Genomic DNA, 27572 nt, shown 5'->3' on the forward strand with positions numbered 1-27572 from the left:
ATCCCAATTCTCAGATACACTGACCCAAGAAGGTTACCAGTTGTTATATGTGCTTCTCTTTGTTCAGTAAACAAACAAACAAATATTAAAGCACAGATAAGCAGAAAGAAAAAATAAATGAAAAGAAACCATCCATCCAACAACCAGAGAATACTGTTAGGTTCCTTCGTGGACCAATTAACCAATTAAAAATTCACTTTTGTCTGAGCTTGATTAGTGAAGACCATTTCTTGAACCAAATTGTTCTTACATTTTGAGACCTTGATTAAAGAAGAGAAAAGGTTAATAATTGCAGTGATTTTTTAATTTTATCTTTTAGGGTGGTTGGCTATAGAACACAATTACTATGTCTGACTCAGTAATCCTCCACAGTGTGAAGAAATTTGGAGAGGAGAATCATGGTTTTGAGTCAGATGGATCATGTAAGTGGTCTTTTTCTCCATCTCTCATACAAAGAGAAGTGAGAACAAAAGCAGGATGAGGTAGTAAAGTTTCAAGTAACGATATGTGCGTGATTCTTACACACAACCTGTGTTGCCATCCCTAGAATCCATGTAAAGCAATGCTTGAAAGTACTTGGAAAGAATGTACAAAGGTGGATAAGTGAATACTGAGTTGAGGCCTATGTACATTTCTTTCCTATGTGGAGTAGGGTTGTTCCTGTACAGGCTAGTGGCATTAACTTTAGTCATGTTGCTGTTGTTGTGTGCTATTGAGTCGATTCCAATGGATAACAACCCACAGATTGTGGTTATTGATCACAGTAGTGACAGTGCAATCATTTAGGAGCCATAGCTCCCCTAGAAGAACTGCATCCAGGCTCTGCTGGCTGGAATGAGATAACATGGAAGGGGGCCCATGGCACTAGTATTTCACTTATAGTGAGCATAGATGATTCTAAACCCTTATTATTTTTTAATTCTAAAGATTTTATATTTTACAGATGAAGAAAAAGAAACCAAGACTTAGATTCGTTAAACACCTTGGCCACAGTCATATGACTAATAATGAAGCCATAATTCTAATCCAGTTTGTCTGATTCTCAAGCCCAAGATATTAACCTCTATCTGCACTATAAAAAATCAGCTGTTGTGAGTTGATTCTGACTCCTGGTGACCCCATGTGTATCAGAGTTTACCTGTGCTTCATAGGGTTTTCAATGGCTGATTTTTTGGAAGTAGATCATCAGGCCTTTCTTCCAAGGCACCTCTGGGTGGACTTGAACCCCCCACCCTTCTTTTTAGCAACCAAGTATATAACCCGCACCAACCAGGGACTCCACCTGCACTACAATGCCTCTTTACTCTTATCCCACCTGGTAAATTAAAATGCCAGTGGAACCAGGAAGAATTGACCATGGTGATGGATGATGTAAGCACTGTAGGGGTCTTTTCCCTGTGGCTTCCTTATACCCATGGCCCAGAACCCACACTTCTATCTCCTACCTCTACATCTGCTCTGACCTACACTGGGGATAATAATATGTGGCTGAATTTTATGGCTTCTATTGGTGTGGGAGTGTCAATAAGATCTTTTTGCCTAGTTAATTAATTGTGGTCTATATTATAAGTAGATAGGTACTGATGTTTCTGAAGAACAAAACAATAAATATTTGTATTATTTTATGGTTCAAAATATCAAATTTCTTTAGCTAAATTGGGAATATTGGTCTCCATTTGATATTCAGAAGGTACAAGTATTTCATGTCCTGGGGCAAAGTCCAGAAGTGTAGTTGAGGCAGCAGTCCTGAACCTTAAAGCATACCTTCTTCTATAATATGGAGGGAGAGAGAAAGAGAGAGAGAGAAACACCAAGAGAAGAGAAAAAGCAAATAATCATTTCTCAATGTTCCATGAATAAAAGTATTTTATAGGACCGTTTTTCTAGAGCAATAATATTAATTACTGTGTTGCATTTTGTAATTATTGCTAACTGCCTTATGCCTTGTTTCTATTCTGACAGGTAACAATGATAAGAAATCAAGGTAAGTGATTATTTCAACAATGCAGCATCTTTTCTAGAAATAACTGCGTAATATTCTAAGCAAAAGACACAGAGCAACGGCAATATTTTCATGCACATTGCACATCCTATAACAGTAAATAAAAACCCATATAATCCATTCTTTTCCTCTTTAATAAAAGACTACAGTTTGATTTCAAAAGCTTTTGGAGTATCCCTTCTGCATTAGCTCCAAATTTCCCCTGGGCATCTAGGAACATGAGGACAGAAGGAGAGTGGACTACAAGCATGATTTCATGGAAACACAGGAGGCCTCAGAACCCCACAGGGAAATAGTAGAAACTTAAAATTCAATTATTAGACATTTCTCTTTTAAGAGTTTAAATTCTGATATAAAACAAACAAATGTCAGTTTATTATACTTTGGCATGAAGGCAGGATTAAATAGGATCTATTTTTTTTTTAACATAGAAGACAGAAGGGAGGCACTGAGTGAATTCTGGAAATGGAGGTGGTGGAAGGGAGGGGTTGAAAGTAATTTAAGAAATTGTAATAATTCATGAAAGGGGAAGAGGTAGGTGGGGAGAGGTTAGCTTTGGACTAGGCGTGGTAGGGTCAGCCTGGGCCTGGGTGAGTAGATGAAAATGGGTGTGGGTGCAGATGAATGGCAATGAGAGGATGAGCAGGAAGTTGAGTGAGTCCTGCTGTTTTTAGGGGAGACGAATCTGTTTCCTGGTAGATGCAATAACATAGAATGAGAAGATGGCTCTTCAAGTTTGACAAAGCTGCTGAGGGAGATGGGCGGCGGGGGGATCTGTAGAGTAATGAAGTACCATGTAGAGGGTCGAGCTAAGGCTGGAGACCATACATTCAGACATCCATTCATTCAGTTCATAAATGTTAATTGAGTGCTGACTAGGCGCCAGACACTATTATAGGTGCTGAGGATATAGAACAAAATAGGCAAACATTTTTGCCCTTGAGGAGCTTACATTTTAGTAAGGGAGGCATAATAAGCACCATAAGTGAATAAAATATATACTATGGTAAACCCAGGAGCCCTGGTGGCACAGTAGTTAAGCACTCAGCTGCTTACTGAAAAGTCAATGGTTTGAACCCATCAGCTCCTCTAAGGGAGATAGATGTGGCAATCTAATTCGGTAAAGAGTTACAGCCTTGGAAGTCCTACGGGGCAGTTCTAGTCTGTCCTATAGGGTTGCTATGAGTCTGAATTGACTTGATGGCAATGGATTAGGGTAAACCCATTGCTCATTGAGTTGATTACGACTCATGGCGATCCCGCATGTTTCAAAGGAGGACCGCATTCCATAGGGTTTTCAATGACTGTAACCTTACAGAAGAAGATCTCCAGGGGCTTCTTCAAAGAAGAAAATGTAAACATGAAAACAGATATGAAATGGTGGTGGGGGTGTTGAAATTTTAGTCTTTGGCTTTGAAGACTCCATTGAGAAGGTGACTTTTGTGTGAAGATCTAAAGGAAGGGAAGGAGCTGGACCTTGGGTATCTGAAGACAGATTATTCTGGGAGGAGGGACTAGCAAGTACAAAAACCCTGAGGTGGCAACAAATTTGATCAGCAAAGAGGCCAGGTCAGTGGAATGGTGAGAACAAGGAGAAGAGTAGTTGAGGTTGAGATCAGAGAGCTAACGGGGCCAGACCAATAAGGGCCTGGGTTATTTTAGTAAGGATTCTAGTCCAAGTTCAAATGGGAATTTAGAGCATTGAGTGACAGGGCATGTTGTGGCATCACTTCACATGGTGGTGAGGTTTTCTTTAGCAGGCTCAGCAGCCCAGCTAGAGGGGGAAGCAGTTGGATGGGTGCAGAGATAGGGTTTCCATGGGAAAGGGAAAGGGATTGAGGATAATGGTGAGAATGTAGTCTGAATGCTGGGCAGTGGGACATGGGATGAATGAGGAAGGAAGGGCTCAGGGGGCTGCAGGTCTCAACAGAGGCAGACAAATAGGTGAGGAAGGGGGAAGGAAGTGAGAAAACGAGATGCATGGACAGCCACAGAGTGTCAACTAAGTCTCTGGTGATGGTAGGTCCACAGAGTGGGTGGCTAGGTGAAGTGAGCTCCCTGGAGTTGAGTAGGTTAAACAAAACAAAACAAAAAAAACAAACCTAACCTGTTTCTGTCAAGTCAATTCCGACTCACAGCCACTTTACAGGACAGAGTAGAACTGCCCCATAGGGTTTCCAAGAGTGGCTGGTGGATTCAAACTGCTGACCTTTTGTTTAGCAGTTGTAGCTCTTAACCACTGCACCACCAGGGCTCTTGAGCAGATCAAGGAAGGGTTAAATAGGACCTTCTGAGAAGTGGAATGAATAAGAAATACTAAAGAAATATGATTTTATGGGAAGTATGGGAGTTTTCTTCAAGTTTTCACCATATCAAGACTATTTAGTGTAGATGTAAAATTTTTAAGAGTTAGAAGGAAGTTTCAAAAAAACCCAAACCACAGAGAACCCCGGAGGGAGCAGGAGATCAGTGGGATGCAGACCCCAAATTCTCATAAAAAGACCATACTTAATGGTCTGACTGAGACTAGAGGAATCCCGGCGGTCATGGTCCCCAAACCTTCTGTTGGCCCAGGACAGGAACCATTCCCGAAGACTACTCATCGGACGTGGAAGGGACTGGACAATGGGTTGCAGAGAGATGGTGATGAAGAGTGAGCTACTTGTATCAGGTGGACACTTGAGACTGTGTTGGCATCCCCTGTCTGGAGGGGAGATGGGAGGGTAGAGAGGGTTAGAAACTGGCAAAATTGTCACTAAAGGAGAGACTGGAAGGGCTGACTCATTAGGGGGAGAGTAAGTGAGAGTATGGAGTAAGGTGTATATAAGCTTGTATGTGACTGACTTGATTTGTAAATATTCACTTAAAGCTCAATAAAAATTATAAAAAAAAAACCCAACCAGATGCCGTCGAGTTGATTCCGACTCATAGCGGCCCTATAGGACAGAATAAAACTGGCCCCATAGGGTTTCCAAGGAGTGATGGTGGATCTGAACTGCCAACCTTTTGGTTAGCAGTCTGAGCTCTTAACCACTGAGCTACTGTAATCTCTAGAAGAGGTTATTCTAGAAGAGCAAAAGCTTGTTTTTAAAATACCTGGCTATAGGTTCGCTATGAGTTGGAATTGACTCAACGGCAATGGGTTTGGTTTTTGTTTTTTTTTTTTTGGCTTGGCAAGAGAAGCCCTGGTAATGCAGTGGCTAAAGAGTTCAGCTGCTAACCAAAAGGTCAGTCGTTCGAACCAACCAGCTTCTCTGTGAGAGAAAGGTGTGGCAGTCTGCTTCTGTAAAGATTATAGCCTTGGAAATCCTATGGGGCAGTTCTACCCTGTCCTATAGGGTCACTATGAGTCGGAACGGACTCCATGGCATTGAGTTTGGTTTGTTTTGGCTTGGCAAGAATTTTTCAACCAGTGAGAGCTTTCTTCCTTACTAAAGATTGACTCATATAATCATCACCTAGAAAGAACTCACTGTTTTGGAAAGGACTGTTCTTATACCCGTTTTTCTCCTCAGGTTACAAGATGAGAAGAAGAGTGGCAACGTTCGAGTTGGCTTCTTTCAATTGGTAATAAAACTGCCCTGGGCATGCTGCACTGTAGGCCACGAAGGTGTTGATTTATGACATGGATTTTGCAGCTGTGACTTGTTCAGATCGGGAAGGAAGTATTAATCTTTAGTCATATTGGCCTGTGTGATTACTTTTTTTCAGTCATAATCTTTGCCTATGTGATAACATGCTACATAATGATAGAACTATGTTGCTGATTAATCACACAAATCCTACATGGTAGATTCAGAAACGAGTCCTGGAAAACAATCACTAAGCCCAAATTATCATTTCAACGAGAAAAATCATAACAGTAATCATGTCATGTATATTTATTCTTATGACAAGCTTTTAGAAATTCCATAGTATAGGTATTTCCCCCAAGTTTGCAGAGGGTGGAGGCATTTAGGCACAAATAGGCATTCTTCATGGCCAGTATCAGTTCCATGAGCCCGATATATGCTATTGTTGAATTCCCTGCAGAGCATATCCACTTGGCAGGAGTGTTGTGACAGGAATTATTTCCCCCTTAAATAGTGAAAGAATAGCTAAGAACTAAATTTAGCTCATGAAGGAAAGAGAATAAATTCAGGGACTAGAAACGAAATAGCATAAAATAATAATGTAAGGGAGTCCCTGGGTGGTGCAAATGGCTAATGTGCTTGGGTGCTAACTGAAAGGCTGGAGGTTCAAGTCAACTAATAGGGACCTCAGAAGAAAGGCCTGGCAATCCTACTTCCAAAAACTCAACCACTGAAAAGCATATGGAACACAGTTCTACACTGATACACACGGGGTCACCATGATTTTAATAATGTAGGAACCTAATGTTTTAGATTGGAAACCCTGGTGGCGTAGTGGTTAAGTGCTATAGCTGCTAATCAAAAGGTCGGCAGTTCAAATCCACCAGCAGCTCCTTGGAAGCCCAATGGGGCAGTTTTACTCTGTCCTATAGAGTCGCTATGAGTCCGAATCGACTCGACGGCAATGGGTTTTTTTTTTTTTTTTTAATGTTTTAGATAATTGGCGTACAGTTAATTTTCATCTAGTTAGTGTGAACACTACTGTCCAATCAAGATGATTCTCATAAAATTTGATGTTACATACTATTTATCGGATTCTAGTAACTAATAGTCCTATGTCTTCAGCTTTTCACCTATAGATGATCTTTGAACCCTTTGTTTTTCAAGTTTCGGTTTTCTTCATCGACTGACATTTGGCTGATGTTTGTGGGAAGTTTATGTGCATTACTCCATGGAGTGGCCCAGCCAGTCCTGCTACTCGTTTTTGGCACAATGACAGATGTTTTTATTGACTATGACACTGAAATACAAGAACTCCAGACCCCTGGGAAAGAATGTGTAAATAACACCATAGTATGGATCAACAGCTCCCTGAACCAGAATGTGACAAATGGAACAAGTTGTGGGTAGGCTGCTATTTTTTGTTTTGTACTTTTTGCACATATCTTAAAATGTTTTTGAAAATGTGTAAAGGGGAATTTATTGGTTAAGCTGGAGTGGTATTTAACACAGAACAAACAGAAACTTAAATTTACCTATATTTCTACAAATTACTCTTCCCTGAGGTTCTTTCCCTCCTACTGAGTTTTCCAGTCTTAACAACACGATCGCAAATTACCCATTAAATACATCATTTGAATTAAATCACTTCGTTGAATAGAGACTTACGCTTGACCCAGTGATTTACCCCACTAGGGAAGAGGCCCATGAATTTTACTTTAGTCCTTGCCATGTCCCATGATACCCATGAATTTCTTTCTTCTTCTTTTCCTTTTTTGCTAACTTCTTTTGCCCTTTAGCTTCTGTGGCTGTGGCTGATGACCCACTTGATTCAGAGCCTTCTCTCTATGATGGGAATTTCATAAGCATGCTACACGACTTGGGAAGGAGCCCTAGTGGTGCAGTGGTTAAATGCTCAGCTAGTAACAGGAAGGTCAGCTCTGGGAACCCACCAGCTGCTCAGTGGGAGGAAGGGCCTAGAAATCTGCTTCTGTAAAGATTATAGCCTAGGAAACCCTTTGGGGCAGTTCTGTTCTGTCCTATAGGGTTCCTATGAGTCAGAATCAACTCAGTGATGCACAACAACAGCATGACTTGGAGTAGTCTCAGTCAGTAGTTGAGTTCCCATGGAAGAGTAGCACAGCCATGCAGAAATAGTCAGACTCGGACACACTCTCTGTGCTACTGTTCTCTTTGGGATAAGTCTGACAGGCCATCTTGTAATCAGTGAGTCGTTAGTGTACAAAGGGCTGACTCGCTATCATAACATGGGTTTTGTAACCTGCCTTAAGGGCAGAACAGGCTCATTTGCACGTATTAACTCACTTACTCAGGCTAAAAAACCGAGGGCACATCTTGACTAGGAAGACACTTGGAATGGCTCTCCCAAATGAATTCATATTTCTACCTTCATTTTTGAAATTTACTAGAGGCTTGATTCCAGACCATGAATAAGTCTTTCCAAATCACTGACACTCTTCCATAATATCTACTCTTAGGGTCATTCACTCACTCAACTAAAATCTTTTGAAGGCCAACTATGTACCAGGCACTTGTGTAAGCATCAAGGATCCAGTGGTCCTTATCCTTGAGGAGCTTAAATCTAGTTGGTGAGATCATCAATAAATCAATGATCATTCAAATAAATATGTAGTTACAAACTGGTAAATGCTTGAAGGAAAAGTGCAGGATAACATACAAAGTACAGAGGTATCTTTTAGAAATTAACAACACTACTTATTAGAAATAAATTTCCTAATGTCTAAATACATCTGTTTCTTTTCTAAATTTGGAGGTATCTTTTCATTTGAAAGAATCATAGAACAGTCCTTAAATCCCTTATTTATGTTGGACAACAGAAATGAACTGCTTTTTACAGGCCGGTATGACCTAAAATATAAAGAAAATCACTCCCTACGTTGGGAAAAATGCCATCAGGCTTTCGTATGATGTAATTTGACCCAAGCCATTAACAGTCATGGCGATAAATTTTTCAAGGGAGGAATCCTGTAAGTATATGTTGTTATGCCTAAAAATTTGGAAATAAATGTTAAAAAAAAAAGTTAGAGGGGCCAAAATTCATGGTCTATACACCCATGATACCTGTAAAAACCCCATTGCCATCGACTCAATTCCGACTCATAGCAACCGTATAGGACAAAGTGGAACAAACCCATAGGATTTCCAAGGAGTGGCTGGTGGATTCAAACTGCCAACATTTTGGTTAACAGCCTGAGCCCTTAACCATCATGTGACCAGAGCTTCCAGGTACTCTTAAATATTTTTTAGATAAGTTAAAGAATGAATCTACTTTTAATGCGTGAGTCACACCATCCAAAAAGAAGGAAATTCGCTGTGGTTACTCATTGCTCGCGGGCGGTGGTGGTTCAGTGGTAGAATTCTCACCTTCCGTGTGGGAGACCCAGGTATCAGTCTTGCCAATGCACCTCGTGGGCAGCCACCACCTGTCTGTCAGTGGAGGCTTGTGTGTTCTATGACGCTGAACAAGTTTAAGCGGAGCTTCCAGGCTAAGGTGAGACAATCCCATTGTGCATAGGGTCACCATGAGTCGGGACTGACTCTAAGGCAGCCAACAACAACAACGTACACTCTATTCATTCTTCCTGGGTCATTTACCGGAAGGTGAGCAAACTGTGCAAACTAGGGGCTTCTAAGAGTCCATGGACTTTGGCTAAATTCAGATAATACCGGACATGTAGCATGGGAATTTGTCCATATTTTTCTGATTTTAAATAGATATCTGAAATTGTGCAAACTCTACCTTTTTTATGCCATTCCTTTACCAGGAATTCCTTTGACAAGTTAAATACTTCAGTTTTGAGTTATTATGGTCACTCACATGAATACTATTTGTTATATTTCTGAAAAACATATTAGTAAGATTGCTGTGAAAGTAGACTTGGGTGGGACAGAGGAGAAGGGAGAGGACATGTAAGTAGTTAATATACCTTCAAAGTTACCCAGCTCTTTCACAAATTTCTTCCTTGGGAAAAGTATGTCATGAAAGATACAGTATTGCTATTATAATAGGTGTATTAGTCTTGGAATACACAGGGTAACCCAATAATTTTAGCAGCTTAAGCATGCATGGTAATGACAGAAGCTGGTTTTACTGTTTTTTTTTTTTTTTGGTATTATCTCCCATGTATCAATTATAATCCACTGAATGGAATTTCTAGGCATAGCTTTCCAAATGGCTATCAGTAAATAACACTGATAGGCATTACATAACACCAGGCCACCTGATTACTTTATCGGAATTTCTGCTCAAACAAACAATAAGGTAAAAGAATGGGAAGTCCAAAATTACAATGCAATTTACTTTTTTAAAGTTTTCTTTTATCCATTGAAAGTAAAAAACTCAAACGGGAGCCACAAAATCTTTTACAACTTAATTGTGGCAGTGACATACTATAATTTCTGTCATATTCTGTTGGGCACACAGACCAATCCTGGCACAATTTGGGAAAGGCTACACAAGAATATGAGTGGCAGGAGACAAGGATCATTGGGGGCCATCTTGGAGAGTAGCTATCACAGCCATTTGGAAGCTTGTGTCCTTACTTGGCCCACATACGGATGCATCAGTGTGAAAATCTGAGCCTATACTTTCTCTTGGATCTAGTCTATTTTCTTAACAACGTATGTTTAGTTTATGCATTCATCTATTCAGACAATATTTTGAAGTTAGAGTTTTTAAACCTGTGTTGTTGTTGTTTGCTGCCTTTGAATCAATTTTTGACACATAACCACGCAATGTGACAGAGTAGAACTACCCTACAGGGTTTCCTAGGCTGTTTTTTTAATCTTTACAGGAGTAGACTGCCAGGTCTTTTCTCCCACACAGTCACTGGGTGAGTTCTAACTGCAAACTTTTCAGTTAGCAGCTGAGCACCTAACCATTGCATCACCCAGGCTCCTTTCAACCCATACACTTTTTTAAACAACTTTTTTTTTGAAATACAAGTCACATAGCATACAATTCACCCATTTAAAGTATATGATTCAATGGATCTTAGTATATTCAGAGTTGTATATCCCTCACCACAATTAATTTTACAGTATTTTCATTACCACAAAAACAAACTTCAAGAACCCCTGAAATGATTACCTTGAGATAATCTTTAACCTTAAACCAATAATATCTTCTGAAGTCTTCTTAAAACCAAACAACAGTTTAGCTTAACTATTAAAAAATGTCTGCTTTTAGCACTGTGCTCTTTCAAGACCTATCAATATAGAATCAAATTGATAACAGCAACTTGAAGGATTAGATAGGAAACTTAGGGGGAAGTGAGTTTATGTTAATGGAGAACTACTCAGATAAGGAGGGTGAGAATGGTTGTACAACTTGAAGAATGTAATCAATGTCACTGAATTTTACATGTAGAAACTGTTGAATTGGTGTATGTTTTGCAGTGTATATCAATAACAACAATAAAAAAGAAACCCCATACTCCTTAGCCATCATGACCTAGTTTTCCATCCTACCCACATCCCCCAAAGTCTAGGCAGTAATAAATCTAAATTCTGGCCATATAGATTTGCCTATTCTGAAAATTTCATATAAATGGAATCACAATATATGGTCCTTGGTGACCAGCTTCTTTCACTTAGCTTGTTTTCAAGGTTCATCCATGTTGTGTCAGGAATCAGTACTTCATTTCTTTTTATAGAACAATAGTATTACATTGTATGGATAAGCCACATCTTAGTTTATCCATTCGTCGGTTGATGGACATCTGGATTGTTTTCACTTTTTGGCTATTATAAATAATGCTGCTATCAACATTCTTGTACAAGTTTTTGGGCGTACATATATTTTCCCTTTTCTTGGGTATATATATATAGAAATAGAATTGCTAGATCTTATAGTAACTCTATGTTTAACCATTTGAGAAACTACCAGACTGTTTTCCAAAATGGCTGCACCATAATACATTCCCACCAGCAGTATATGAAGGTTCCAATTTTTCCACATCCTTTCCAATGCTTATTTTTGTCTGTCTTTTTTGATTATAGGTTTGGTAGGCTAAATAATGCCCTCCCCCCCAAAAAGAATATGCAGGTCCTAGTCCCTGTAATCTGTCAGTGTTACCTTATACGGAAAAAGTTTTTGCGGATGTGATTACGATAAGAATCTTCAAATGAGGAAGGTTATTCTGGATTATCCTGGTGGACCCTAAATGCAATCACAAGTTTTCTTAAGAGGGACAGTTAATAAGAGAGATGTAGAGAGAGAATATTGAATATATCATGGATTTTCAGAAGAATGAATAAGTCTGTGTTAAGAAAAATTAAACAGAATGCTTGTTAGAAGCAAGGATGGAGAAACTTAGGTTCACTTACTTTGGACACAACAACAGGAAAGACCAATACCTAGCAAATGACATTATGTTTGTTAAAGTAGAGGGTCATGGAAAATGAGGAAAAACCTCAGTTAGATGGATTGACACTATAACCACAACAACGGACTCAAACATGCTGACAATCATGAAGATAGCACGAGACCATGCAACGTTTCTTTCTATTGTCGTACAAAAGGTTACCATGAGTTCAAAAAACAATCAAGAAATTCATCCTCTCAGTGGGATCTGCAGTAGTTTAATCAATGTCTCCTAATCAATGCAGCTTGGAGCTTTGAGGCACAAAGCGCCTACATCAACTCGGAACAGCTGCGGTTCTGCCCTACCGTAGACCACACATATCTAGATCTTGTGCAAAACCACAGCAAAGGACAGTTTCAATTTCATTGTTCCCGGGAATAAAATTACCTGGTTCCACCCAGGGAATACATCAATGTAACAAGTAATTTCGATTGTGGGCAAAACCCCATGCTATGCATTTTCCAAGCCACTCATTGTATTCAATGAGAGTGGTAACAATTGTGTTTGGAAGTTTTCAGGTAGACTAACAATTTTGCTATAAGAAAAGGGAAGCATGAACTAATGGTAGACCTGAAGTCACAATTAAAGAAACTATAGATTACCCCAGTAAATTTAGTAAATGTAAAAAAAAAAAATTAATTGAAATGACCTATGGAACTAGTCTTGAAAAATTACATTCTTCATGATTCCATTTACATGATGTTGTCAAAAGGAGGAAACTATAGTGATGAAGAACAGACTAGTGGTTGCCAGGGGTTATGCATATGTTAAATTTGTAACTGTAGACCAAAAGAAAAATAAGTTAATTTTATTGTATGATAATTAAAAAAAAATTAAAACAGAGACTTCCACCTCTGGGAAGATGTAGTAGACATATTTTTTCCCTATTCCTTCCACTAAGTACAACTAAAACTTCTGGAAACTATATATAAAACAAACATAGCCTCTAAAAAGTAGAGAAAAGAAGACAGACTGGTTAGGGATCTCAAGATGCAAGAAATGACATGTTTGAGTTCTCTGGGTTTTCTTTATGACATGTATGTCCTGGACTGGATGCTGGAAAATCTGGCAACCCAGAAATACCAATAGGTGCAGACCAAAAAAGTCCCAACAAAATTTTGTTCTGTCTAAATAAAAGATCAGGAAAGGGACAGCCTAGCAAGAAAGAAAACTCTTAGATAATAATTGTTCTACTTCAGCTAAACATCACGGAAAAAATTGTGAACCCACTCTCACCCATGCCAGCAAAGTTTGGGTAAGGTTGAGTAATGAATCCTCCCTCCCTCTTCACTCACCGGGTGATGTCACTGGAGAACATGTGTGGGGCCTGAATTTCTACCCCCTTATGTAGTAAATTGTCCCTCGCCCTCACTGCTGGGGTGGGATCACAAGAGATTTCCTGGAGAGTCAGGACATTCACCATTGCCCTCATGGAAGGGGAAATCAAGATATTCCTAGGTGAAGGAAATAAAGACAATTTGCCATCAGCTGACTTGCCATTAAAGAATGGCTAAAGGGAGATCTATAAACAGAAAGGAAAGAATAAAAGAAGGAATCTTGGAGCATCAGGAAGGAAGAACATGGCAAGCACATATATGGGCAAATACAATAGACCTTCCTTCTCCCCTTGAGTTTTCTAAATTATGTTTGGTGATGGAAGCAAAAATTATTGCAGTGGCATAGTTCTATTATAAAACACTGTCTGATGTGAAAATATTTAAGACAATTATATTGTCAATGGGAAAGAAAAAAAGAATGTAAAGGGAGATAACATTCTATAATTTGCTAAAGCTGGTAAAATGGCAATACCAGTATACTGTGATAAGTGATGTATATATCATGAAATTCCTAGAGCAGCCACAAAAAAACTATACAAAGAGATACACTCAAAATCACTATAGATAAATCAAAATTAAATTCTGCAAATGCTCAAGTAGCCTGTAAGAAATCAGGAGAAAGAAAACAGAGAAATGAAAAACAGAGAGAACAAACAAAACAAAAAATAAAGTTACATTCTTCAGCCCTAACATATTAATAATTACATTAAATGTAAATGGTCTAAATACATCAAATAAAAGATAAAGATTGGCAGAATGAATTAAAAAACATAACTATATACTGTCTGCAAGAAACTTGAAATAACAGAGCTTAAAAATATGTACAGCAAAAACTGATAGAACTAAAAGGAGAAAGACAAATTCACAATTATAGTGAAAGACTTCAATACCTAACTCTCAACATTTGATAGAAAACTAGACAGAGAATCAGCAAAGACATAGAATAACTCAACAACACCATCAACTGACAGGATTTAATCAAGATTTACTGAATACTCCACCCAAAACTACAGAATACATATTTTTTCAGTTCCTATGGAGAGTATACCAAGATTGAACATATCCTGGGCCATAAAACAAACCTCAACAACTTTAAAAACATTGAAACCATGCAGAGAATGTTTTTCAACCACAATGGAATCAAACTAGAAATCAATAACAGAAGGATAACAAGAAAAACCCAAACATTTGGAAACAAGGCAAGAATGTTCACTCTCTCTACTCTTATTCAACATAATACTGGAAGTTCTATCCTTGACAATAAGTTAAAGAAAGGTAATAAAAGACATACACAAAAATCCGTACACAAATAGCAGCTGTATTTGAAATACACAAAAACTGGAAACAAACCAGATGTCCTTCATTGAGTGAGATTTATATCCATACCATGGAATACTACTCAGCAATGAAAAATGAACAAATTATTGACAAATTTCAAGAGAATTCTGTTGAGTGCAAAAAGCCAATCACAAAAGGTGGCATATTTTATGATTTCATTTTTAAAATATTCTTAAAATAACAAAATCATAGAAATTGAGAACAGAGTAGTGGTATCTGGGAGTTAAGGAGGGGGTGGGAGCAGGATGGAACTGGTGTGGGTATAAAAGGGCAACATGCGGGATCATGTGGTGATGAAAATGTTTTGTATCTTGACCAAATCACTATCAGTAACCTCGTAGAGATATTGTCCTATAGTTTCGCAAGATGTTACCACTGGGGGAAACTGGATAAAGGGTATACACGATCTCTCTGTATTATTTCTTACAACTGCTCATGAATGTACAATTATCTTAAAATAAAAAATTTAATTATGAACAAACAAAAACAGCTTCCTCAGAGGAAGAAAAATTGTGGATTCTCTGAAATGAAAAATGAATCAATCTTACAGTATGCTGCCATACTGTGTAGATGTTCTATAAAGCAACTGTACCCATAATCAGTCATTTGTCCATAGGTAAATGTCCTGTGCATTAAGGAATACAGAGCCTCCAATGTTCTGAAACTATGACATGGATATGTGACACTCAGTGTAGAGCTGACACTGATGTTCACTACCATCTATCAGTGTTACAGGGTCTACAATTCATAACAACTGTTGAAAGAAAAACTTCTTGTTAAGCAATGCATCTTGTCATAAAGACCTCCAAGGTATTTTTAATTAAACACTTTTGGCTTTAGTAAAAGATGACGATGGATGTCAGAAGAGACTCTGAAACTTGCTCTCGAACGTCAAGCAGCTAAAGTAAAAGGAAGAATTGATGAAGTAAAAGAACTGAACAGAAGATTTCAAAGGGTGGCTCGAGACAACAAAGTAAAGTATTATAACGACATGTGCAAAGAGCTGGAGATGGAAAACCAAAAGGGAAGAACACGCTTGGCGTTTCTCAAGCTGAAAGAACTGAAGAAAAAAATTCAAGCCTCAAGTTGCAATAGTGAAGGATTCTATGGGGGAAAATATTAAATGATGTAGGGAGCATCAAAAGAAGATGGAAGGAATACACTGAGTCATTATACCAAAAAGAATTAGTCAATGTTCAACCATTTCAAGAGGTGGCATATGATCAGGAACTGATGGTACTGAAGGAAGAAGTCCAAGCTGCTCTGAAGGCACTGGTGAAAAACAAGGCTCCAGGAATTGACGGAATATCAATTGAGATGTTTCAACAAACAGATGAAGTGCTGGAGGTGCTCACTCGTCTATGCCAAGAAATATGGAAGACAGCTTCCTGGCCAACTGACTGGAAGAGATTCATATTTATGCCTATTCCCAAGAAAGGTGATCCAACCAAATGTGGAAATTATAGAACAATATCATTAATATCACACGCAAGCAAAATTTTGCTGAAGATCATACAAAAACGGCTGCAGCAGTATATCGACAGGGAACTGCCAGAAATTCAGGCTGTTTTCAGAAGAGGACGTGGAACCAGGGATATCATTGCTGATGTCAGATGAATCCTGGCTGAAAGCAGAGAATACCAGAAAGATGTTTACCTGTGTTTCATTGACAATGCAAAAACATTTGACTGTGTGGATCATAACAAATTATGGATAACGTTGCAAAGAATGGGAATTCCAGAACATTTAATTGTGCTCATGAGGAATCTTTACATAGATCAAGAGGCAGTTGTTCAGACAGAACAAGGGGATACTGATTGGTTTAAGTCAGGAAATGTGTACTCTTTCACCATACCTATTCAATCTGTATGCTGAGCGAATAATCCGAGAAGCTGGACTCTTATGAAGAAGAATGGGGCATCGGGCTTGGAGGGAGACTCATTAACAACCTGCATTATGCAGATGACACAACCTTGCTTGCTGAAAGTGAAGAGGACCTGAAGCACTTGTTAATGAAGATCAAAGACCACAGCCTTCAGTACAGATTGCACCTCAACATAAAGAAAACAAAAATCCTCACAACTGGACCAATGAGCAACATCATGATAAACGGAGAAAAGATTGAAGTTGTCAAGGATTTCACTTTACTTGGATCCACAATCAACAGCCGTGGAAGCAGCAGTCAAGAAATCAAAAGACGCATTGCATTGGGCAAATCTGCTGCAAAGGACCTCTTCAAAGTGTTGAAGAGCAAAGATGTCACCCTGGAGACTAAGGTGCGCCTGACCCAAGCCATGGTATTGTCAATTGCATCATATGCATGTGAAAGCTGGAAAATGAATAAGGAAGACCAAAGAAGTGTTGACACCTTTGAATTGTGGTGTTGGTGAAGAATATTGAATATACCATGGACTGCCAAAAGAATGAACAAATCTGTCTTGGAAGAAGTACAACCAGAATGTTCCTTAGAAGCAAGGATGGCGAGACTGCATCTTACATACTTTGGACATGTTGTCAGGAGGGATGAGTCCCTGGAAAAGGACATCATGCTTGGCAGAGTACTGGGTCAGTGGAAAAGAGGAAGACCCTCAGTGAGGTGGATTGATACAGTGGCTGCAACAATGAGCTCAAGCTTAACGATTGTGAGGATGGCTCAGGACCAGGCAGTGTTTTTTCTGTTGTGCATAGGGTCTCTGTGAGTCGGAACTGACTCGACGGCACCTAACAACAACAACAACAACAAATAGGAAAACCTTGATGTGTAAGTTGAGTGATAGAATTTTATGATGCTTTTGTTTTCATAAAAAGCAAAGTAAGAATCCTGATATCTTTGTAAAATGTCTCTTACCTATTCTCTCTAATTATTATCTCTCTCCCCTCTTCTCTGTTCAACAAGTCAGGAAAATCTTAATTTATTCCAGTAGATATATGTAGATTTTGTTGTTCAGAAAAAAAGGTGTCAGTTCTGTGGCCCAAATAACCTTCACACTTTATAGAATTCTTTCCTGGGTTTTATAATCACAAAAGGTGCAGATGATGGAGCGTTTGATACTCAAGGGAACCAAGCCAGGTCTGCTGTTTTCCCTTCCGTTTGTTTTCTCTTAGTTTTTTCCTGGTGCTCAGACACAGAAATATTCTCAAGTAGCCTCAAAAACCCTAATGACTTCTTCCCAGAATGAGTTAACCACTTGTCTGACGGTAACTTCAGGAGTGAAAAGAATCATAAACCATGCACGTCCTCTGTGTAACATTCTGCAGCCATATAACTACCCTGAACTTTGCTCTAGTAAATCCGTGAGCTGGATTGGTGCCCAGCACTATTAAGCCACGTATGTTTGTTCATAACTGGAAACTGCATTATTCGTGCTGAAGGCACTTCCTCCTGTCTGCTTAGAGTGTCTCTAGAATGTATGCACCACAGTAAATCTAAGTAAAATGTTGTGATAAATGTTGGTTCTTTTTTGTTTTTGATCACCTGCATTTCACTTCACAAATAGAAAACCAAGAACATTGCCTCTTTTATACACTAGAAAGTTACACTTATAAACGACATTATTTGTATTATACAGAGACAGGGTTTTGTAACAGCCTCTGATTGTGGATACATGTAAGTTTACAATTTTTTAGGTCTTATTTATTCTCTGGCTTCCTCTAGATCATCATGAGAGACAGGGAAGGTACTGAACACTAGACATTTTATCTGGTTTAGATATTGTCAGAGGAATTAAGCAAGGCAGCCATTTCTCTTCCTAATTAGTAGTTTGAAAGTCAAAGCAAAATCAAGAAACATTTACTGAGTGCCGACTATGTGTAAGGTATTGTGCCAGGCGTCAGGCTTTGTGGCCAAGCAGCTTAAGCACAGCCCTTGCCCTAGAGTAGCTTGCAAGGTAGTTGACAAGACAACACATAGATATACTGTATATAAATATATTCAATGATGAACAGAAATGATATAAAATGAAAACATCTATGCTAAAGATGCTGACTTCTGATTTTTAAAAGAAATAGACTCTATGTCATTTCATCATGTCCCCGAAGGTCAGAATTGTTATCCATCCAGTATGTTGATTTTTCTAATTGTAAAATTCCTTATTTCATAGAAGCAATTTGAGAATATTGTATTCCTCCTCTCCCTGCCCCTGCCAAGCCTCATCCCTGCCCTGCAGCATAGCAGTCATGCTGGGAAAATGCTGAAGAGTTTTCTTCATATTGGCTTCAATCTTAGAAATAGTCCTGGAGCGTGAAACTTCATGGACTGTAGCAAGCAGAAAGACAGGGCTAAAAAAGTACTTTTTTCTCCCCTACGGGATGGTGACACCCACATTTTTCACAGTGTCACTCCGAGATGGAGGAGTTCAAAAGCTGGCTTAGAATCCTGGAGGAGGTGACAGTAAACCTCCTGATTCACAGCACACATCTTACGACCCATGTCTTTTCAAGCTCATCAGGTTCATTAAAACCTTTCTCTGTCACAATGTATTGAGCCCGAGTGGAAGGGGTCAAAGTGGAGAGAGAACTTGGCTGCCATCTAGGGTCCCCTGGCTCCCAAAGATTGCTGATTCGTTATTTCACAGACCTATATAGCATTTCTGCATGTTAAAAAAAAAAAGGGAGGGAGTGACCATTTTTGCTGTGATTGATACTATGAAGCTTATTTAGGAATTTCATTGACGTCATTATAATTCTGGATAGATAAAATGCCTTACACATATTTAATAGATATTTTACATTTTAAATTTTTAAACCATTCTGTACCCACAAATGTTGTCCTTGCTGGCTTGACCCTACTTGTGAGCCTTAACCTTTTTTCCTTCTTTTGAAGGTTGCTGGACATTGAAAGTGAGATGACCACATTTGCCATTTACTATGCTGGAATTGGTATTGCAGCATTCGTCGCAGGATATATTCAAGTTAGTATCTTCTCCACTTTATTTGCAGATCGATGTCCGTGCTCAAAAACATTACAATGAAATCAAGCTTCTGAGAAGTCCTAAGAACTATAGTTCTATTTCAGGGGCACAAAAGGTTAACGTGGTTTTGGTTGCTAACCAAAAGGCTGGCAGTTTGAGTCCACTCAGAGGTGCCTCAGAAGAAAGGCCTGACAATCTACTTCCAAAACATCAGCAATTGAAAACCCTACAGAGCATAGTTTTACTCTGACGCACATGCAGTCGCCATGAATCAGAATCGACTCAATAGCAACCGTTTTTTGGGGTTGGTGGGGGGGACAGTGGATTTGATTTAATGAATAGAATTCTTCCTCTTCAGGCAGGAAAGAGGATACAAGCAGTTGTCCAGTGAAATCGAAAACAGACTTTTAGTTTTAATTTTGTGTCCTCCCTTGTCCTTCCCTGCTCCATCCTCCCTTCTAACCTCAGTAATGGACAGTTGAGGTGTGAGTGTGCAAGGAAGCTGAGTAGTCTAGAGCAAGGTGGGGCTGGTGAGGTAGAGGAAAGCAAAATATACTTTCTTTTTCTCTTTCATTGTTGAATGTCTCACCAACCAGCATTCCAATCTAAGTTCTGTAAATCTGAATCTAGAGCATATTCTAGATTTATGCCATGGAAGTGTCTGGGAATCACTTAACCCTTTTTAAAGGGAGAAAAATATTTCATCTTTTGCCTTCTTCTGTAGAAAAAAAAAAAATAATGAATTCTGTCCCATTCATTCAAGAATTCCGGGAAGTTAGTGTTAGTTGTAAAGAGAAATGAATTTTCCCATCCTTTCATAGGAAGTTATGACTGGCTCGCTTTGCTTTGGTTGGGGGCTACCTGCCAGCAGAGTCCCTACTTATGTTATAATGTTTGCCTTATTTTCCTTAAAAATCATTGAACAACAACCTGAAAACTATATCTGAATACTTGCAGGGAGGCCTCTCAGGGGAAAAATTCACCTAGCAAAATTATGATTTAAAAGCAGTAATAATTTTAGCACTCTGAGCCTTACATTACATGTGAAGAAAGGAAAGCTTAAGTCAAAAAGTCGTGGGGTAGCTTGAGTGTCATAGCTGGATTCGAATCCAAGTCTTCCTCCTTCCGTGTCCACCGCTGATCTGAGAGCTAGCCTACAGCTAGAGAGCCTTTGCTCCCAAGAAGAGGCATTTTGTGAATTCTTTCTCTCCTTTTCTCAACCGTTATTTTGAAATTATTTTCGTCTGAAAAGCAAAGAAGGAATTAATAAATATTTTAAAAATTGAAATGCTAAAAATTTCTCACTCCATTTCCAGATATGCTTTTGGGTTATTGCTGCAGCTCGTCAGGTACAGAAAATGAGGAAATATTACTTTAGGAGAGTAATGAGAATGGAAATAGGGTGGTTTGACTGCAATTCAGTGGGAGAGCTCAATACAAGATTCTCTGAGTAAGTACTGATGGAACAATGTTGTAATGTATATGGGATTTTTCCGTAATAAAACCCTTGTTTCTAAATTAAATAACAATTTTAAATATATTTCCAGTTTTTTAAAAAATTTATTTTGCATCTTAAATTGGACTTTTATAAGTAGCATAAATAATGTCTTATATATGATCACTAGAATTTGAAAGCCAGGGTCCTGCAATTTAGTTTGTAGGCTCTTGATTGAAATACTGGAGATGAAGTATTATGGGAAAGAGTTAAAGAAATGGGGGTTATTTGGCCTTAAAAAGAGAAGTCGAGAGCTGTTACAATCTATGTGTCTATGAGGAAAAACAGAACATTTGCAACTAATTATCTTGCTGTCTGTGGAGGCAATTTGAGCACACAAAAAACAAAAACAAAAATCCAAAATAGCCATAGAAAGAGTCAAACTAAAAAACTGGATTTAAATTCTGTTTATACCTAAATACTAGTTTGGGTCATTAACAGTCCCTCAGAGGTTCTAAATGAGCCCCGGGTAATTAGAACCAGTTGAGTCAAACTTTGAGGTCCCGTGAGAGACAGACAGTGAATAGTGAACATAAAAATAGATTGAAAGTTGGGGCCCTTGGATTCCAGCACTCACTCTGCCCCTTACTATGATCTTGAACAAATAATTAACCTTGCTAGAGCCCTGGTGGGGCAGTGGTCAAGCATTAGGCTGTTAACCAAACTGTCGGCAGTTCAAATCCACCAGCTGCTCCTTGGAAACACTATGAGGCAGTTCTACTCTGTCCTGTAGGGTTGCTATGTGTCGAAATCGACTCGATGGCAGTGGGTTTGGTTTGCCTTTTAGACTACAGTTGCTTAATCCCTGGGTAATTGCTTAGGTCCTTTCTTGCTCTCAAGTCTCTGTTTGATCCATCTAGACAGAGATTTAGGGAATGTTCCCAGGAATACAAATTTAATGTAATTATATTCAACCAATAATCTGCAGTGCTTACCTTGTGCAAGATGTAAAGATTAATCACATAGTTCCTGCTCTCCAGGGAATTACAGCCTAGGAGGGATAAGAGGAGGAAGTAAATAAATAATCAGAGGTAACATGTATATGCTAGGCACTGTTCTATATGCTTTACATAGATCAACTAATTTAATCCTTGTTACTACACATTGAGAAAGAGTCCATTTTATGGATATGGAAACTGAGGCACAGAGTGGTTAAGTAACTTTCCCATAAAGAGTTGGTTTTCAAATTCAGAGAATGTGGCTTCAGAGTCTGTGCTTTTAACCACTGCTGTATACTGCCTCTAAGCAGAATATAATAGTTACACACACACACACACTGTAATTAAATTTCTATGGAAACACAGAGAAGATATTTCTTCTTCCTGGGGGATTATACAAGGTTTTATGAAGTAGGTGTTATATGAGTAGAACCTTGAGACTGGAAAAATTTAGCAGATATGAAGAGGGGAAGAAGGGCTTTTCAGGACAGAACAAGAGTATTAGCTATCACAAAGAATGAGACAAGCAAGATGGTATCCAAAAGCTTTTATCAACACTGAGTAGATACCAGTTGGGAAAGCTCAGTTAGGGATGAACTTACTTGGTTATGAGGGAAGATGCTTGACAATCTCCCAAAGTGCGGCACATTTTCCAAGAGTTGAGAGGCACTTGTGTTACTTGAAGGCAATGGAGTACAGAGGTGAAAGCGTTTAGAAGAAAAACGGTTGAGATTTTTCAGCAAAACATTTGATTGACCAAATTCAGTTTTGGTGACCAATGCCTTTCTTGCTTCTAGAGATATTAATAAAATCAACGATGCCCTTGGTGACCAAATAACCCTTTTCATTAAGTACATGACCACATGCGTCTGTGGGTTCCTGATGGGATTTTACAGGGGTTGGAAACTGACCTTGGTTATTATTTCTGTCAGCCCTCTCATTGGGATTGGAGCAGCCCTCATTGGTCTGGTAAGAATGTCTTCTTGCTTCTCTCCTGCAAAGACATTTGCACTGATAAGCAGCCACAAATGTAATGTTTGAGTCCCTTTCTCTGAGTATTTTTAGTCAAATTCATTATCTCTACTTTGATTTATTTCGTTTGATTATTTCCCAGTATCAAATAGCATTCCATAAATTAGGAATTTGTGATGTTTTAATAACTTGAATTTTATTTAAGAACAGTCATAACTGCATTTATTATAACAACTACATCTACTATTTCACCAGACATTATTATGAACTTCATATTCATTATCTCTAATCCTTTAAAACAATCTTATAAAGGAAATATTAACTTCATTTTACATATAAGAAACTGAGGCCAGAGAGTTGAAGAAACTTGGGACTCAGGACTGCAGTGCCAGTGAGTGAAAAACAAGATTCAAGTGAGCCTGACTCCAAATCCACACTGTATTAATTTCCTAGGGCTGCTGTAACAAAATATCACAAAACTGGGTGGCTACAAGAACAGAAATTTATTGTCTCATAGTGCTGGAAGCTAGAAGTCCAAAGTGTAGGGTGGACCAAGCTTCCTCTGGAGTCCCTAGGAGAAGATCCTTTCTTGTCTCTCTTGGCTTTTAGATACATCTTTTGGGGGCTGTCCTTCCTCTGCCTCTCTCTCACTCTGCCTTTTCTCTTCTTTTGTAAGGACACCACTCTAATATGACCTTATGTTAAATTAACTCATGGCATCTTAAAAGACCCTATTTCAAACAAGGTCAGATTCACAGGTACCAGGTATTAGGGCTTCAGCATATTTGTTTTGGGGGACATAATTCAATCAACAACACCCACCAGCTCTCCAATATGCCTGTTACATCTCATGGTCTCCCAAGCTCAGATGCTCCCCTCAAAAAGGCACAACAAACACATCCAGATCAGTAACAAAAACATAAAAGATATTTCTGCCATCACAACTGTGTTCTCTATTCCATCTGATTAGCTTCAGAGAGAGAAGGTTACTTGACCTATTCTAAGCAGCATCACCGTCACAGTCTTGGCTCCCCAGGTATTCAGACCAAAAGAACATGTAGGAATAAGAATTTTAGGTCACACCAGTTTAAGAAAAGCTCCAAAGGATGGAGAAAGTACTATTTCTTACCATTAGGGCAGGCAGGTCATGGGATTAGGCACAGCAGGGCTTTGCTATAGATGAGAGTAGAATTTAAGTGAAAAGCTGCTCACACGCTGAAATCATTCAGCCACAGGCACCAATCTCCATGACTAGATTTTCTAGCAAAATATGCTCTACAGTCCACTGACTATATTACTTTAACACTTCACAGGTAATATAGGAAATGGTTTACAGCGATATTAGCAAAGAGCTCACTCCATTCACCTAAGTAACTACCTGGCTTTACCACTTACAAGTTGTGAGATTCTAGAAAGATGCTTAACTCATCAAAACCTCATTTTCCTCACCTTTAAAATAGGAATAAAACCTTCCAAAGTCATTGTGATGATTCAGGGCGTAATCCATGTAAAACACTTAGCATGGTGTCTGGCACAGAGTTAAGGCTAAGTAGGTATTGCTGGTTACCAATTGCTGCTGAGTCAATTCTACTCACGGCAATGTCATATGTGTCAGAGCAGAATTGAACTCCAAAGAGTTTTCATGGTTGTGGCTTTTCAGGAGCAGATCGCCAGGCCTTTCTTTCAAGGCACCTCTGGTTTGAACCAGCAGCCTTCCAGTTAGTAGTCCATTGCTTAACTGTGCCACCAGGGGGATTCTCAATTTATTTTTTCCAGTCCAGCACATCATGCAAGCTTTATGATGGTCTTTCCTATCACATGCTTTCCAGCTGCCCTCCAGAAAACCGTCAGCTTCCATGAAGTGGCTTCAGGGATCTGCAAACATTTGATTCAACTTTTTTCTTAAATACATTTAATCTATCTTTTCAAACCCAAGCTAAATTAACATATACACTTAAATGAATCAGATGCCACATTTTAACATGCTGAAGACCAGAAACACATTAACTTGCCCTGTCAGGTTAACTTGGTTTTAAGCAGACTCAGAGCTTTGTTTCTCCTGGCTTCTCGGTGCCCGTATTTTAACTCCTTATAAATGTGTCACTGATTTGGAATGCTGTAGCTCTGCACCGAGCTCTCCTTGAATTCAGGTCTGTGCACGTTTCTTTGTGTAAAATGATTTCAGCAACTTTCACTATGCTCAATTCAAAGGCAGGACAAAAAAGGGAGAAGGGAAGGCAATATATGACACAGCAAGTCACCATGGATTTGTGTGCTTTCGTCTGACTTCTGTATTTACAATGAAAAACAGGAGCAATTGTTAGATAAATATCTAACTCTGGGAATCCTAATTAGGAAATCCTGATGGAAGTCTTCTGAATCCCTGTATCACTTTAATTGAAGTGCCCCGAGATTATTTAATTTGCCTTTACAGTTGAAACTGATAACCATTTGCAACTATGTAATTTTCTCGTTACTGTGCAGCCAATACACATTTCAGAAATAAATTAGGTGAGGACTGTGATAAAAAAACTAGTGTCATCCATAACACCCAAATTCAAAATTTAACATTGATAAAAATAGCCTCACCTTCTTTATTGTTGGTTTTTCAACTCACAAATTTTATAAAATGTGGACTTGTGAAATAAATATAACCACTTCTTACTTACGTTATGGGAACCCTGGTGGTGTAGTGGTTAAGTGCTATGGCTGCTAACCAAGAGGTTGGCAGTTCAAATCCGACAGGCGCTCCTTGGAAACTCTATGGTGCAGTTCTACTCTGTCCTATAGGGTCGCTATGAGTCGGAATCGACTCAATGACAGTGGGTTTTTTACTTACATTATAAATTAGAATTCTATTTAAAGTTTTGTTTGATAAGCCTGCACTAAAAATCTGAAAAACAATTGGAATATAATAAACTCCCTGAGTCTAGGTACAATATGTATTTGTTAGTTTCTGAGTTAGTTGATCTTCCACAGTTGCTTTCCCCTCTTCTTGTTTCTTAACCTGTGCCAGGGGTTCATTCTAACTAGGATTCATTCAAGGCCAATTTTAGAACAAGTAACTTGTTAAGTATTAAGTGCAGATGTCTAGTCATTTTCTTCTGTAAATATCGGAACTATAGGTAGTTGAGCCCCTATAGGTGAGTCAAACAGTGTAATATTTTTCTGAAGCTTTCTCTTACGGAATTACCTCTGGAGCATCATGACTTTGCATGCTCAGAACCTCTCCTTCATTTCACACTCTAACATATATGCACAAATGGATCATATGCCACATTTTAACATGCTAATTTAACCATGAAGTCTGCATGAGGGAAGAAGCTTGATGAGCTCCCAAGGTGCAGCACATTTTCCAAGAGTTGAGAGGCACTTGTGTTACCTGAGGACAATGGAGTACAGAGGTGAGAGTGTTTAGAAGAAAAAAGGTTGAGATATTTCAGCAAGACTTTGGAATTGACCAAATTCAGTTTTGTTGACCAATGCCTCTCTTGCTTCTAGCGATATTAATAAAATCAACGATGCCCTTGCTGACCAAATAACCCCTTTCATTAAGTACATGACTACATGCATCTGTGGGTTCCTGATGGGATTTTACAGGGGTTGGAAACTGACCTTGGTTATTATTTCTGTCTTTGCCTCTGGTGTTTGTGTAAAAATTATGCAACAGCCTTTGGCCAATATCAATGAAACATGACCTGGTTTGACTTGAAAACTTCGTTAGTGTAATTAGACTGAAACACTTGGGTCTCACAGAATGCCCTATTTATGACTTGTTCTGTGGGAGGGCTTTTGAGACTATTTTTAATGGAATCATTTCGACTTGTCAATAACCAAGCACCGTATGGATGAGGCTTAACATGGACCAAACTTGGACCAGATTGTTTTCCTCCGATGAATGATGTTAGAGTGAGAATCTAGTCTTGTCCTACAAGCTTATTACATTAAATGAATCACAGAATAACAGGCTGACTTACCTAATTACCTGGTCGTCACATTTTCTTTTCTTCTTTTGGATTTTAGAGTGTGTCCAAGTTTACTGATTTTGAGTTGAAGGCCTATGCCAAAGCAGGGTGTGTGGCTGATGAAGTGATTTCATCTATGCGAACAGTGGCTGCTTTTGGTGGTGAAAAAAGAGAGGTTGAAAGGTTGGTTAAATGAAATGTCTGCCACTTTCCTGAATTTCGTTGATCAGCATAGCACCCTAAATCTTTCTCATTTTGTACAAAGTGGCAGATCTGCCTTGATCCATGGTGCCTCGAGTAGTTTTTGTTCAAGAGGTAGCTAAGCAGAGTGATTTAGATTGGTCAAAGAAATACCTGGAGCTCCAAGCCTTTAGCTACATGTTTTTGAAGAAGTTTGAATTGACATTTTTTAGAAAGCCAGTTTTAGGTTTGGTATTTGTTTCAAGCTCTGTATACATTATTACACCTCATGGCAGTCTATAACATTGCTTGCTGCAGTTAAAGAAATTGTAATTTGTATATGATACAAAAGGCAGTTCTACGTGCTTTTACTGAACACATTTTATTCAGCTGCTGCACTCCATGATTTTACAAAGTCTGGTAAGACTTCTATTTCATCAAACAAAATTTAGTACT

At 38.8% G+C, this 27572-nt stretch overlaps 1 protein-coding gene across 1 annotated transcript in view; it reads left to right on the forward strand.

Moving 5' to 3' along the window:
• Positions 1-304: 304 nt before the first annotated feature.
• ABCB11 (ATP binding cassette subfamily B member 11) overlaps positions 305-27572 on the forward strand; it is a 96074-nt gene continuing 68806 nt past the window's right edge. Inside the window, exons 1-8 of the mRNA XM_064287025.1 lie at positions 305-422; positions 1963-1984; positions 5518-5569; positions 6742-6980; positions 19479-19566; positions 20883-21016; positions 22797-22968; positions 26995-27119. Coding sequence (XP_064143095.1) covers positions 347-422; positions 1963-1984; positions 5518-5569; positions 6742-6980; positions 19479-19566; positions 20883-21016; positions 22797-22968; positions 26995-27119 — 908 coding nt within the window. The 5' untranslated portion in view covers positions 305-346. The remainder of the gene's footprint in view (positions 423-1962; positions 1985-5517; positions 5570-6741; positions 6981-19478; positions 19567-20882; positions 21017-22796; positions 22969-26994; positions 27120-27572) is intronic.

Source organism: Loxodonta africana, chromosome 6, assembly GCF_030014295.1.
Source record: "Loxodonta africana isolate mLoxAfr1 chromosome 6, mLoxAfr1.hap2, whole genome shotgun sequence".
In the NCBI taxonomy this organism is placed as follows: Eukaryota; Metazoa; Chordata; class Mammalia; order Proboscidea; family Elephantidae; genus Loxodonta; species Loxodonta africana.